The 13890-nt window shown below is 61.2% G+C and overlaps 1 protein-coding gene across 6 annotated transcripts in view; it reads right to left on the minus strand.

The window, feature by feature from the left end:
* Positions 1 to 698: 698 nt before the first annotated feature.
* EVL (Enah/Vasp-like) overlaps positions 699 to 13890 on the minus strand; it is a 192849-nt gene continuing 179657 nt past the window's right edge. For 3 of the 6 annotated variants that reach the window (XM_037831893.1, XM_037831890.1, XM_037831892.1), the window contains exons 8-14: positions 12080 to 12140; positions 8357 to 8420; positions 7572 to 7641; positions 7421 to 7483; positions 4443 to 4509; positions 4029 to 4086; positions 699 to 1170 (exon numbers count right to left, since the gene is read on the minus strand). In XM_037831893.1, the coding sequence (XP_037687821.1) occupies positions 1133 to 1170; positions 4029 to 4086; positions 4443 to 4509; positions 7421 to 7483; positions 7572 to 7641; positions 8357 to 8420; positions 12080 to 12140 (421 nt within the window). In that variant the 3' untranslated portion in view covers positions 699 to 1132. The remainder of the gene's footprint in view (positions 1171 to 4028; positions 4087 to 4442; positions 4510 to 7420; positions 7484 to 7571; positions 7642 to 8356; positions 8421 to 12079; positions 12141 to 13890) is intronic. The other 3 variants (XM_037831891.1, XM_037831894.1, XM_037831895.1) reach the window with 3 other exon arrangements.

The following is a 13890-nucleotide window of genomic DNA, read 5'->3' on the forward strand; positions in this document are numbered from 1 at the left end:
ATCTCCAGGCTCACCCACAAGCCCAAGAGGTGGGGCCTGGCTCAGGGCTGGGCCACAGAGCCAGCGGGGGCTGCTGAGGGTGTCCCTGGCTCTCCCGAGAGGTGGGCTGCCCAGGGAGAGGGGCTGGGAGTCTCCAACGGTCCCTGTCAGCCTCCCCCTGCCCCAGGACTGCAGGAGAGTGCATGGCTGTGGAGTCTGCCAGCCCTGGGCCTGGGCCAGCCACTGAGACAACGGGTGCCGAGCACCAGGTGACCACACTGCCCACCTGCAGCAGGGACAGCCACGGGCTGGAAGGCCTCCAATGGCCTCCATAAGGCCTGCCTGCGGGCCTGGGCCTTGCCCCTGGGCCCTGGGGAACGGTCGCCGAGGCCAAGGGTTAGACCTTACCTGGCCCCGATGGAGGTGGGATGGGGGCTGGCCTCCAGAGCCCTGTGCCCGTTTCTCCCCCTGTGCAGTGGAGTCTCCGTGGGACGTGCTCCTGCCAGCAGCATGCATGGAGCAGGCTGAGCACACCTGGGTCCAGCCAGCTGGGGGCCCTGGTGGGGTGCGGCTCCCTAGTCCGGCACCCCAGCCCGGCCTCTCCCACCCCTGGGAGGATTTTCTGGACGAGCCTGGCTCCCCACCGCAGACCCCCTGCCCGGGGTGCCCAAGAGCCCACTGACAGCTGGCATGAGACAGCAGGAGCCGAGTCCCGCAGGTGTGGACAGAAAACAGTTTATTACCCACGTGGACAGACACCGCGGTGCGCGGACGGAGCTTTCACCATGACCGCCGGGGAAGGAAGTGCGTGAGGACAGCTCTGCCACCAGGGGCAACCGCCACCGCCTGCTAGGGCACTAACAGAGGGAGCCTGGAGCCACCTAAGGACGTGTCCTCCTTCTAGAAACCGAGAGATATACATTTAAATAAGCAAATATAAAATACAAAAAAAGACACGTAGACCCGGTGTTTTGCGTCAGGTAGAATCTAAAAAATCCAGGAATTGAACTTTTTCCCTCATTTTTAACATATCCTCAGAGGTTAAGACTTAAACAAAGCGCCTCCGAGCCCAGGCTGCCGGGCTGCTCCGCCGCGTCCTCGCCGTCGGTGGGGCGCTGTCCTCGGCCCGGGGCTGGCGGCGGTGCCCGCGGCATTACGTGGTGCTGATCCCACTCAGCTCCTGCCGGATGGCTGGGGATAGGGCGGGAGGGGGCTCAGCCACGGGGCAAGGCACTGGCTGCCCGGAGCCCACCCCCCGCCCCGTCTCCACGCCCTGGCGGGGCCCTTCCTCACTGTCCCGAGTGCCCCCTCCCCCAGCTCCCCAAGGTCACGAGGCAGAGGCCGCAGAGGCCAGACAGGACAACAGCCTCTGGCCAGACCCTTTGGGTGACAGTGAAGCCCTTGTGGTCTGCTCTGCCAGCTCCTTCCCACAGGCCGCGCAGGGACTGACAGCCTCGGGGGCTCTGCTCCGTGTGCTCGGGAGCCCTGGCCTGTGCCAGGTCTGGATGGGGCAGCGTCCATGCAGGAAGCCAGCCTCGGCCCACAGCCTCAGGGCAGCAGGGACTCCTGGTCAGGGCCAGGCGACCATCCTCCCTCCTGAGGCCTGGTGACCGTCCTCCCTCCTGGCCTCGGGACCAGGCGACCGTCCTCCCTCCCGGCTCGGGACTTGTTTGCTGTAGGACTTTGGGCAGGTCACTTCCCCTGACTTTCTTCATTTGTAAAGTGGGGGTGCTGCCACTTGTCTTCCCAAGGGGCTGCTGTGAGGCTGAACAAGTCAGTGGGTGAGGAGGGGCTTGGGAACCCGGAGAACACTGTTGTCACTGTCATTCTGAAATCCCTGCCGAAGCCCCCTTGCATCCGTGTAAGGTACGCGGGGGGCAGGAGGAGGGATGGGCTCGCTCTGCCGATGGCCGGGGCCTGACCCTCTTCCCCTCCAGGGGAAAGGCAGGGGCTTCTCTGGGACTCTCCCCAGCCTTTCCCATCCAGAGCATCATGCACGTCCCAGCCCCAGCCCCTTCGGTTTTCCGGGATTTGGCCTTTCCCACCCCGAGCTCCCTGCTCCGTCCGATTCCCTCCGGGCCTTTGACCAGCCCTCACTCTGGGCCCTGCTGCTCTCCCCTCCTGTGCCCCCCACCCCCCGTGCAGGCCCTTCCAGAAGAGCTTCCTTTGCACCGTGCAGACCACCGGGCCTGGAGGCCAAGGGCAGGGCAGAGAGCCGACTGGCTCGTGACCAAGGGCTCTCCCGTGGCCATCCACACGCCCAGGCCTTTCCACAGGCCTCATGGCCACCGCCAGGCAGGTCCCACCTGCGGCTGCCGCTGGTGCCGGTGGAGACGGAGCCCAGGACTGTGTCCCCCACCACATCCCACTCCGCCCCCGTGCTCCCTCCGCAGACGGGGTGGGCTGGGTGCCCCTGCTTCTGGCCCACCAGCTCCCTGTCCCTGACACGCCTCAGGGGCCATTCCCCGGCGGGGGTCACCCAGCGGTGAGGCAGTCAGTAGCTGGCCTTCCTGCCTGTCTCCAGAAGCAGGGTGCCAGCTCTGGGTCACTTCCTGCTTTAGCTGCTTGTGCTGGCTTGGAGCTGTTAAGGACCCCAGAAAAGCCGAAGTTGTTTTAATCTACCCTTGTGGGAGTAGACCCATTGTGGTGGGACCTTTTGATTAGGTTGTTTCCATGGAGATGTGACCCCACCCATTCAAAGTGGGTCTTAATCCCCTTGCTGGAGTCAAGGATAAAGGACAGCTGAGACTGAGAGAGCTGAGAAGCTGAGAGAGAATTCTGGAGAAGTCATTGAAACCAGAACCAGGAGAGAAGCGAAGAGATGAAATCCAGAGTTTGTCCTGGAGAAGCTGAGAGAGGCCCCCCAGATGCTTAGAAAGAATTTGCCCTGGGAGAAGCAAGAAGGACCCACAGGAGCTGAGAGAGAAGCTGAGACAGAGCCCAGAGACGTTTTGGAGGAAGCCACTGAACCCAGAAGCCAAACCCGGGACAGAAGGTTCAGCAGAGCCAGCCAAGTGCCTTCCCATGGGACAGAGGAACCCTGGATGCCATCAGCCTTTCCTCAGAGAAGGTGTCTACCTCTCGATGCCTTAATTTGGATATTTTCATGGCCTTAGAATTGGGAATTTGCAACCTAATGAATCCCTGTTGAAAAAGCCAATCCATTTCTGGTATATTGCATTCCAGCAGCTTTAGCAAACCGAAACACTCCCTATCTCCAGCCAGGTTTAGGTGGAACTGGACAAACAAGAATTGAGTTTTGTCTGCTCAGAAGGCTGGCCTGGTCACCCAGTGCTGGGCAGGGGGCTGGAGCCTGGCCCCCAGCCCCGAGGGCCTAGGGCGACACTGGCCCCTGTGCGGCCTGGGGGAGGAGGTCCTTTAGTTCCTGGAAGCCTCTGGAGCACCGAGGCCATCGGGGGGTGCGGGGTCGGGGGCTGCACTCCACGGCTGTCCCGGGACTGAACCAGCCCTGCCTGAACCCTCCCTTTCCTCTGGCTCTAGATCTGAGCCAGCTCATCAAAGGCCTGGCGGGAGCCGGAAGGGCGGCTGTGACCCTGTGACAAGGCCCCCACCTGGGCTGCATTTTTCTCCCCCCGGCTGACCCTGCCCCCTGCCTAGGGTCAAACGGGCTGTGACCCGGGCAGGCCAACAAGGCCACTCTGCGGCTTCGTGGGCCCCCACACCCCGGGGGCAGCAGTTGCCCCATAACCCCAGAGCCAGTGGCAGAGCCAGAAGATAATTTAAATCAACTGAAAGGAGACAAAGGACGGGTGATGAGGGGGTCTCCCCCGGCTCTGGAGTGCGCTGTGGGACCTCCCTTGTCTCCCACGGCTGAGCCTCCTGAAGAAGAGCAGGAAGCGGGAAGATCGGACTCGGGCATCACACCCGGCTGGCTGTGTGTCCGCAGGCAGGTCACTTGGCCTTTCTGCGCCATGGATGGGAGGAGACGGCAGCTGACAAGGGAGGATATCTCTGCAGAGCCCTGGCCCGCGGCTGGGTCTTCGAGGACCCTCTGTGCGGCCCAGGCTGGGGTGCTGCCCCCCACTCACCATCGATGATCTCCTCCTTCACTTTGTGGAGTTCTCGGACCACCTCCTCCAGGATCTCCTGTGGGCAGCAGAGCCTCAGAGTCAGGGGGCCCCTGTGGGGCGCCCATGGGGCAGGGACAGCCAGGGCCTCCCTGCAGAGCCGCGACGCACACCCTCAGTCCAGGGCCCCTCCCGAGCTGGGGAATGGAAGCAGGGGATTGGGGAATCGGCACCCCATCCTGCTGCCTACCCACACACCCTGGTGAAGCCAAGGGCCGCCCTGGTGCGGGGAGCCCCCACGCGGGCTGGGGGAGTGCGGGGCCCAGGGACAAATGATGCGCTCGACCGCCCCCGCCCCAGCAGCTACTGGACTAGCCCCCTCGGCCTCCCGCTGCCGAGCTGCGGCCCCCTGGCCTCAGGACAGGACATGCCCACCTGCTTCATCCGGTCCACGTCGAAGGCGTCCAGGGCTGCGTCGCTCCCGCTGCCGGCGGGCTTCACCCTGGGAAGGAACGCGGGGGCCGTGATGCGGGTGGTGGGGTCCGGCCGGCGCCGCCCCGCTGGGGGAGCGTGCATGGAAGGGAATCTGGGACCCGGGGGCCCCCCAGCCCCCCAGCTGAACACCACGTGGCTCTCGGCCACCCTCCCGCCGTCAGTCTTGCTGACGGTTTCCGCGCTTGACGTGAGAGGCCTGGCGCCCCCACCTCAAGGAGACCCGCGCACCCTGTGGCCGTGTCTCCCACCCGAGTCAGGGCCTGGGGCCGACGGTCTCTGCCTCTCCCTTGAGGTGTCTCACACAGACACGGCAACCGCTGCCTCTCCTGGGAGGGAAACAGCACCCGAGCTTCTCAGCCTGGCATGGGTGCTCTGGCCAAACCGAGGCCGGGCGAGAACAGTTTTAACATCAAATCACATGTAAAACCGCCTGGTAAACGTGGGTCCTGAAGGACTCTACTCTGAAACAAACCAGCACCCGTGGCGTTTCACCAGCCCTGGCAGGTAACCCCTTCTCCAGGAAGCATCCTTGGATGTGGTTTTGCTCTGCTGAGGCAGACTCTTCCTCCCAAGTTTCAGTTTCATCGATGCACTTCTTTAAAAGCCTAGCTCACTGGAGATGTCTTGCACAAGCACCTTCCTGGGAACCCTTGGCAAAGGGCCTGTCAGGACCCGAGTTCTCTCCATAGGTGTCAGGAACAGCGAGGGGAGCCTGGGGTCTCAGGGCGACAGGCCTGCCGGGGCCACGGGTTCACAGCGCGGCATGTGGGCATCATGGCGTGTGCATGGCATGTACGTGTTGTGGCATGCTGGCATTGTGGTATGCACGTGTTGTGGTGTTGTATGTGTCATGGTGTGTGTCTGCAGGGCCAGGGTGGCGGGAGGGACAGAGTCCAGGCCAGGCCATCTCCACGTCTACAGAGATTAAGGATGAGAGTGAAGGTTATCCAGCACCCTCCTGAGTGAGCCTGAGACACGACGTGGCCTGAACAAATAAATCTGTTGGCAATTCCAGGTCCCGAGGTAACATGTCCGGCACGAGGAACCAGGGCCTTCGTGCCTCTCCTGCAGGTGCTAGTCCCTATCCCAACAATTTACCGCGTGAGGGCACACTGCCTCACCTCTAGGCTGAGCTCTCCCCTTTGCATGCCTGACGCTGCACCTGACGACAGACACACACCTGCTGCGTGAGAGCTGCATGAGAGGGCACTACCTGTCCACACCCCCCTCTGGAATCACCTGTGAGACGCGGGAAGCCTGGAAGGCAACCCCGTTCCAAGTGAGTGCCCCTGACAATGTTCCTGCCAATGAGGGCATCTTGTCTCTCAGGACATGGCTCACCGTCTCCAGCCCAGCAGTCCCCCTCTCTCCTTGCCTCCCGGGCACTTCAGGTGGGGTGTGTTGAATCTGGGGTCCTCAGACACGGCAGGTTGATGGACAGTTAGCTGAGGGCCTCTGGAGGGAGTGACCACTGTGTTGCTGGTCGTTGAGGCCGTGGGATAGGTGCAGAGAGAATGCACTTCCAGAAGAGCAGGCCCAGGACAGGAGGGAGGGGCTGGCAGGGCCAGGTAGGGGGTGAGAAGGAGGGAAGGAGTTCAGACGAGGGGTGTCAGGGGCTGGTGATTGGCCATTGGCAGGGAACGGCCACCCTGCCTGTGCTTGGGGGTCTCCACAGCCGCTGCCACCACATGTCCTACTGGGCCCCTGCCTTCCATGGACAGCCAGAGTGAGCTTTCCAAAGTGCTGCCCAGCCCGGGCGCCCTGTGCTCCAGGCTCTCTGACCGGGGCCCCTGTGGCTAGAACATAGCCCAGACCTACAGCCAGTGGCTCCTCCTGCTCTCGCCATCCTCCCACCTCCCAGCCACACAGACCTCCTCTCACATCTTTGAACTTGCAGGTTGGTGCCCTTCCTCCAGCCTGGAAGCTTCCCTGCAGCTCCTCAGGTGCAGCCTCTTCCTCACCACGTCCTGGCTCCTGAGAGGCGCCTGCGCCAACCCCCCCGGCTATAGCCTGTCTGTCCTGTCCCCACCACGCACCCTGTCTTCAGCAGAGCCCCTACAGCCTAGCTGCCCCTCGTGTGGTGTCGTGTGAGGCTCTTCCAAGGGGAAGCTCCACCTGGAACCAGGCCGACCACAGGCTCTTCCTGTGACCTCCTTGTCATGGTTTGCCAGCACCAGGGAATGCAATCCCCGCCAGGCCAGGCCTCCTGCTTGGCACAGCACCTCATGCCACTCTTCAAGGCCAGGCTCATGTGTCACCTGCTCTGTGGCTGGTGGCAGCAGACATTTCCTGCTTTGGGTCCTCCAGGCCTTCAAATTCAGGTCACATGTGGCCTGTGGTCCCTATGTGGCTCTTTGTCTCAGTTTTTTTTTGGATAATCTCAATTCCAAATATTCTATCCTGTCATCATGTCAACTTTGGGTTTGGGAAATATGGTTGCTGCCTCTGTGGGTAAAACTGGTTCCGTGTGCCATGTGCAGAGCAGACACTGGAGCGGCAGGAGGACGCTGGGTGCCGTCCACTCTGTCGCCGGCTGTGGACACAGCTCACACCTGTGAGCACTTCCCGGGAGCCCGTGCTGTTCACTCAGTGACCACAGAGCCACCATGTGCCAGGGGCCAGCACACTGCCCTTCACAGGGGGCGGAGGCCGGGGGTGCTTCCTAGTGACCCTATGTCATTGTGAACAGCTGCAGAGATGGACTCACTGCCCCTCTGGACGAGCCACCCCCCCAGCCTCAGTGTCCCCATCCCAGTGGAGGGGCAGTGGCTGAACGGCCCGATGCCACATGCTCTAACACCCCTCCTCCCCAGCACAGATGTTAATGACAGGACGTGAGACAGGGTTTGGGGTGTTAGTGTGGGGCCAGGGGACACAGGAGGCCCCGAGGCTAGGACACACGAGCAGGGGTTCGGTACCTAGAGTGAGGCTGCGACTGAAGGGGGCTCTTAGCTTCGGGGCTCTTTGCCACAGACGGGGTTCTACGGCAACGGAACGAAGCAGACGGTGAATGGAGCCCGGTGCCCCCTGCGCCTCCCGCCTGCCGCGTGGCCCCCTGGGGCGGCTCACCTGCACAGCAGTGATGACACGGGCTTCTCCACCGAGTTGCTCCGCTCCCAGGGCTTCCGGCCGGCCTCTGCTGAGTTATTTGACGGGTGGAGGGTCTCAGGGCTGAGCAGGTGCCTGTTGGCGGCCCCCCCGCCCCCCCACAGCCCCAGCAGGGCCGGGCAGGAAGGTCTGCTCCGAGCTGAGGGGAACCTGGTCCCTGCTCTCCGCCCCTGCCGCCCAGCGCGGCCCTTGGCGGGGTGCCGGGGTGGAGCCCCAAGTCTGCTCTATGCCAGGACATGGCGCCCTTGCTGGGGCCTGGGTTGGGCCCTCGTGGCAGGCTGTGCTCCCACCACAGGCTTTCATTCTTCCTTTTCCCATCCTGGCTTGAGAACTCATTTTCTTTTTTCATTAAATGGTGCTAATTATATCTCAAGTTTACTTCCAGAGATTGGTTGGGTGGAGCTGAACCCACGGACTCTGCAGGGCAGGCGGACAGACAGAGGGAACCATTCCGGGTGGAGGGGACCCCCATCAGGCCCCCCCCGGGATGTGCGCTGGGCCTGTGGGCACAGACGGGGGACACAGCCAGGCTGCAGCGTGTGGCCCGGAGCCAACACTGGGCCACGTGAGCCTGACTCCTAAACCCTAACCCTAACCCTAACCCTAACCCGAAGCTGGGGCGCCTGTGCAGGGAGGGCAGCGACACCCCCCGTGGCCCTCTGGCCCTGTGCTCGGCTGCACGGAGCCTCCCCAGAGGTCTTCCTGCCCGAGACCCCGAGCCTGGGAGTGAGGCTGGCGCCTCTTACCTGAGGAGTTGGGGGGCTGGCTGGCTGCCCGGGAGCCCGGCGATGGAGAGGTGCTAGGGTCTTCCTAGAAGGGAAAAGAGAGGCGTCTGTTAGTCTGCTCAGGGAGGCCAGTGGGGCAGCGCAGGACCCCTCGGGACCAGAGGCATTTCTAAAGCCTGTTTTCCAAATTTTCTATTACTTTTATTATTGAAAAAATGAAAACCTTGGTGGGGAGTTTGTCTAGCTTGTGGCAATGTCACGGAAGGCACGGACACAGGGAGGCCCAGGCTTTCTGCAAAGCCGAGCAGGGCCTCTCGCCGACACTTGTCCCCCGTGCCCGACGCCTCGCAAGGCCCTGTGGAGGGGCTCACACTCCAGCGGGTGCTGCTGGGCTCCTGGGCAGTGCGCTGCACTGTTCCTGGGGAGCTTCACCCCACGTGGGCCCCACTCGGGGCCGCGCCTCTGCTCTCCTCTCAGGGCTTGGGCTCCCCAGCCTGCAGCGAGCAGGAGGCTCTGGTCAGATCCATCTGACCTCCTTCCTCTGAGACTGTTTCCAGAGCAGAGCATGTGGGAAGGGTCTAGCATTGCTGCCAGAATGATGGCCCTAAAGCCCAGCCCCGTGCCCGCTGTCGAAGGCCTCTGGAGTGGCCTTGCTGCATCTCAAGTGCGTCTCCAGCCGGCCAGCGCCCACCTGCCTCTCCACATGCCGCTCCTTTGCATGTCTTTGCTGTGCTCTCTGCTGTGTGCTCCTCTGCTCTCCCCTCAGCCCTGCAAGCTCCCCTGGGAGTCCCGAGGCTGGTTTAGGGCTCGTCCCACCAGGCTCCCACAGCCCTGTGCTCCTCCTGTCCCCGCCCCGTCACATTCACTGCAAACTGCCTGCCTATGGGGCCTCTGTCAACGGGCTGGAGCTGCTCAGGGATCCTGGCCCACCCCATGGACCTCTGGATGCCCAGTGGGTGCCACGGTGCCTGGTACATGGCAGGGCCCAGAACTGCCTGCCTGGCAAATGCCTCTCCACCAGTGCCCAGATGAGCCTGGAGTGGAGCAACAACAGGGATGTGGACAAGCCGAGAATCTGAAATGCCCACACTTATTAAGCATGCCATGTATTTATCTATGAAGAAAATGGTACTTATTGAGTAATAGAAATTCTTCCATTTTGTTAAGCAAAACACATACAGTTGCCACCCAGAGCTTCTGACCAGGGTGAGCCAACCGAGCTTCAAGACTGAACTGACGTGGTCTCGACCAAAGCCAAGACGCTCCTCCTACCACTGGCCTTGTCAGCTTCTTTGCTTTCCTCACCTGGTTCATGTGAGGCTTATGGGGGTGCAGGGTCTTTGCCTCTGGCCCCCAGGACTCTGGCTGAAGGCTCCAAGTGGGAGGCACCCAAACACGAGAGCCAGGGCCATGCCTCAGCCACCCGTCCCCACGCTGAGAGTGAGCCCAGCACCTAAGGGAACCCCTGGTATCTGCTGGGTGAATGAAGGCATTTGGGGGTCCTGGCCTAGAACGTGCCAGGCTGTGGGTCTGTGGCCAGGTCTCCCAGGCCCTCTCGTTTTAAGGAGAGAGCTGAAGAGCTGACGTGACACGCATGGGGAGTGGGACCTAAACAGGCAGGAAGGAAAGCTATTATGGGTGAAATGAGAGAACTGAGAAAGATAGAAGTTTATATTCAATGTCATTATGTTAATATTTCAAAAAACAAACACAAAAATCTAAACCCCAAATCTCGTCCCTGCGTAAAAGGGAAGTGAGGCTCTAATTCCAAGACAGGAGGCCCCGTGGCTGCACCTTTGTACAGCAGCTCGTGGTTCCCAAAGCGGGCACCACACACACCCTCCTCCGGTGGCCTCACATCGAGGCTGGTGTGGCATCCACACCACTGTGCGGGCATCGCTTTCAGCCGGCGGACTGGTCAGTAGAGGGGTGACGTAGCTGGCCACGGTCGGCAAGGGGTGTGGGCACACCGGCCCGGGCCATCCGACCCCACTCCGTGGTTCTGCTCCTCCGTTACGTAAGCCTGCTGCTTCTCCTCCACTGATTACAGGCCTACGTGTGTTCACAGACGAGACTTTGGAAAACACTGAAGAGTATCAACAAGAAAATAAAAATGCCACAGCGTCTCTCCTCCCAGGCCATGGGCAGCGTGGGTGGTGGAGCTTTCCACCCCACTCCTGTCAGAGGCTGCCCCAAGGCAACCAGAAACAGCAGGGACCCCGCGGCCACTGAAAACAGGAAGAAAGGATGGGGGGGTCAGAGGAATTCAGCTGCGCCCTTGGGTCCATGGGCTCAAGGATGTGTTTCTCTTCAGAAGTGCCTCGGAACTGAAACACGCTGTACTTCATCAATTAGACGCCTGGGAGGAACTGGGTGACAGCAGCTGAAGAAGAAAAGCCAGCACCAACCAGAGCTAGTGCGCTGTTGGCAGGAACGAGGCCGCGGCGTTTGGATGCTTCCCACCAGACTGGCCTCCATAATTTTTGAAATCCGTGGTGAGTTAGTTGGCGAACTCTACACTCCATGCCAGGCAGGGGGAGCCAGGACGGTGGGGAGCACGAGGGCGCGGCCTTTGTCCTCACAGGGCCTGCTGTCTGGCGGAAGGGGGCGACCCTGAGCAGGAATGTGCCCCGAGGAGAAGCACAAGGTGCTGCAGATGGGGGGACAGGGAGCCTGACTCGGCCTGGGCGCCAGAGTGAGCTGTAAGCCGAGAAGCCCAGGTGAGGCGGTGCCGGCTGGGGGAGGGCCCAGGCGGGGGTCAGAGGCCTGGGCATCGGCTTGTATGGCGGGAGCCCGGCACGGCAGCCCTGGCCGGGTGTCACCCCGAGGCAGTGTGCTCCGGTGGCTGCGTCTCTCCTGTCTTGTTCTGCCACTTAGTTTTAGCCTCTATGCCTTTGTCGTTAAGGTTTAAACTTCACCGTTGCAGTAGAAATCTGCTTTCACAGGAAAAGCTCCATGTAGAGGGAAGTAACCCAGCTGCCCTAACTGGAAGCAGAAGCTTGGAGCTCCGTGGGCCAGACTCGGCTCCAGGACGGCCCCCGGGACGAGAGCCAGGCCTCCCGCGGTTACTCTTACCAGCTAAGGGACAGGGCCTGCTGGGACGATGGACTTGAGTGGAGTCTTTAGGAAAAGACACACGAAAATAAAAACAGCCTTGATCTTCTCTCAGCCTCGCTTCACCCGACAGGCGCTCTCCGACACCCCTGACCCCTCGGTACTGCTCTGACAGGCGCCTGCACCACGTGTCCTTGAGCGCCCCGGGGTCTCCTGGGTAGGGTGAAGGGGGCCGTGGCCTCTGCCAGGGCTCTGTGCTTATCCCCTCAGCATTCCTGGAGCTGGAGCTGAGTCTTTGTGACTGTGGGAGTCCCCAGGCTGTGAGCTCCCCAAGGGCAGAGAGGGGGCCTGGGTGCAGAGTGGCTGCTTGGAGACGCTGGTCGCCTGCTGAGGGAACATTGCAGATGCTGTCCTCTGCGGGTGCACCCAGCAAAGCGTCCCCCACGTGTGGGTCCAAACCAGGTGCCCTAGAGCCCTGAGGGCCTGGGTGCAGAGTGGCTGCTCGGAGACGCTAGTCGTCTGCTGAGGGAACATTGCAGATGCTGTCCTCTGCGGGTGCACCCAGCAAAGCGTCCCCCACGTGTGGGTCCAAACCAGGTGCCCTAGAGCCCTGAGGGCCTGGCTCAGGGCCAGAGGGCCATCCTGGCACGTTTACACTGATGGGCTGCGGAGCAGAGGGGGTCTGCTTACCGTTTGGCTTTCATCTTCCTTTTTATCGGCTGGCTTGTCTGTTTGGGAGGCTGCTTTTCTCCTAGGCACAGGGAAGAAAGGTGACACAAATCAGCTCCTTACGGCTTTCAACAGAACCAGACTGCGTGGGCCGTCCGCTGACCCTGTGAGCAGTACTGTCATCCTGCTTTACGATGTGAAGGGGGCCTGGGCCTGGCACCCCATCTGGTCAGCGGCAGAGCTGGGGTCTGCAGCCAGGCCTTCTGAAATCACGGTGAGTGCCTGTCCCATGAACCTGGACACACACCTGGACCGGGCAGAGAGGATGGGGCTTGGGAGACGTTCTTTCTCTGCTTAGCTTGGCTGGGGACAGTCAGGGCACCTGGGGGGGTAAGGAAGCAGGTTTGCTCCTGTCCAGGAGGCCTGGGGGCCTGGGTTAGACTGAGGGGCAGCAGTGCCGCCAGGATGCTCATGGCCTGGCCCCCTGGGGCAGGGAGAGGGTCCTCCTGGGCCCTGCCCTACCTGGCCCCAGCCTCTGGAGGATTAAGAACGGGTCAGGGCAGATGGGAGTCCTCCTTCCTGCAGGCTGCCTGGGACGGGAAGGCAGACCCACCACTGTGTGGGAGGAAGAAGAAATCGTCCTCTGTTACCCCAAGGCCCCCCCGATCCCTTAACGTGGAACTCAGCTGGCCCAGACACCCTTTCCCCTACCTAGGCTGCTACCACGCACCTGGAAACACTTACACAGGAAAGACTCTCAACAGCCTGAACCAACGCCCAATAGTTCATGCATTTTTCTCACAGGTGCGGATTCCCTTTTTACGCTCTCTAAAAACGTGCTCAGGTACACTGGCCTCACTGTCGCCTCGATCTGGCGAACTCTCCGTCCTGTACTATCAGACCCTTCTGGTCCCCAGGGGATGCCTCCAGGGGCCCTCGGCTCTGCGAAGCTGCCACGGTCTGCCTCTCAGGCTCGGGAGGGGTCCTGCCCGCCGAGACGGAGCTGGCCTGGCCTCGGGCTGGGGCTCCTCCTGATGCCAACCTCTTCCTCACAGCACGGAGGTCAATTCTGCCCCAAGTCTACTTCAAGTGGCCTCTACTTCCCTTAGTGCCAGACGCCATCGTCTCTCCCCAGCCCAGCAGTCTCCGACCTGGCCCACCAACAGTCCCCTCTACCCTGTCACACCTTCCCTACCTTGTGGCCAGAGTTACTTGTAAAGCTTAAAGCCGGGTCCTCAAAAATGTAAACACAGAATTACTGCACGACACGGCAATTCCACTTCTCGCTGTGTACCCCAGAGAACTGAAAGCGGGCTCAAACGGACATCTGAGCGCCACCGTTCACGGCGGCATCGTTCACCGTCGCCAAAGGGCGGAAGCTACCAGGGGCCCGCGGTGATGAACGGATGAGCACAGGGTCCATCCGCAAAAGGGAGTGTTGTTCAGGGAAAGAGAAGTGAAGTGCTGACTCGTGCTGCAACGCGGACGCACCTCGAAGACATCGCGATGAGGGAAATCAGCCAGACACAAAAGACAGCGTCAGAAAGCAGATCAGAGTCACCAGAAGCTGGAGGAGGGGGAATGGGGTGGTACCACTTAGTGGGTGCAGAGTTTCTGTTTGGAGTGATGAGGAAGTTTTGGAAATGGATGGTGGTTGTTCCTGTTTGCTAATGCTGCCGGAATGCAAAACACCAGAAATGGATTGACTTTTATAAAAGGGGGTTTATTTTGTTACGCAGTTACAGTCTTAAGGCCATAAAGCGTCCAAGGTAAGGCATCAACAATCGGGAACCCTCACTGAAGAACACTGTTGGCATCCGGAAAACCCCTGT

The sequence above is a fragment of the Choloepus didactylus genome, chromosome 4, assembly GCF_015220235.1.
Source record: "Choloepus didactylus isolate mChoDid1 chromosome 4, mChoDid1.pri, whole genome shotgun sequence".
In the NCBI taxonomy this organism is placed as follows: Eukaryota; Metazoa; Chordata; class Mammalia; order Pilosa; family Megalonychidae; genus Choloepus; species Choloepus didactylus.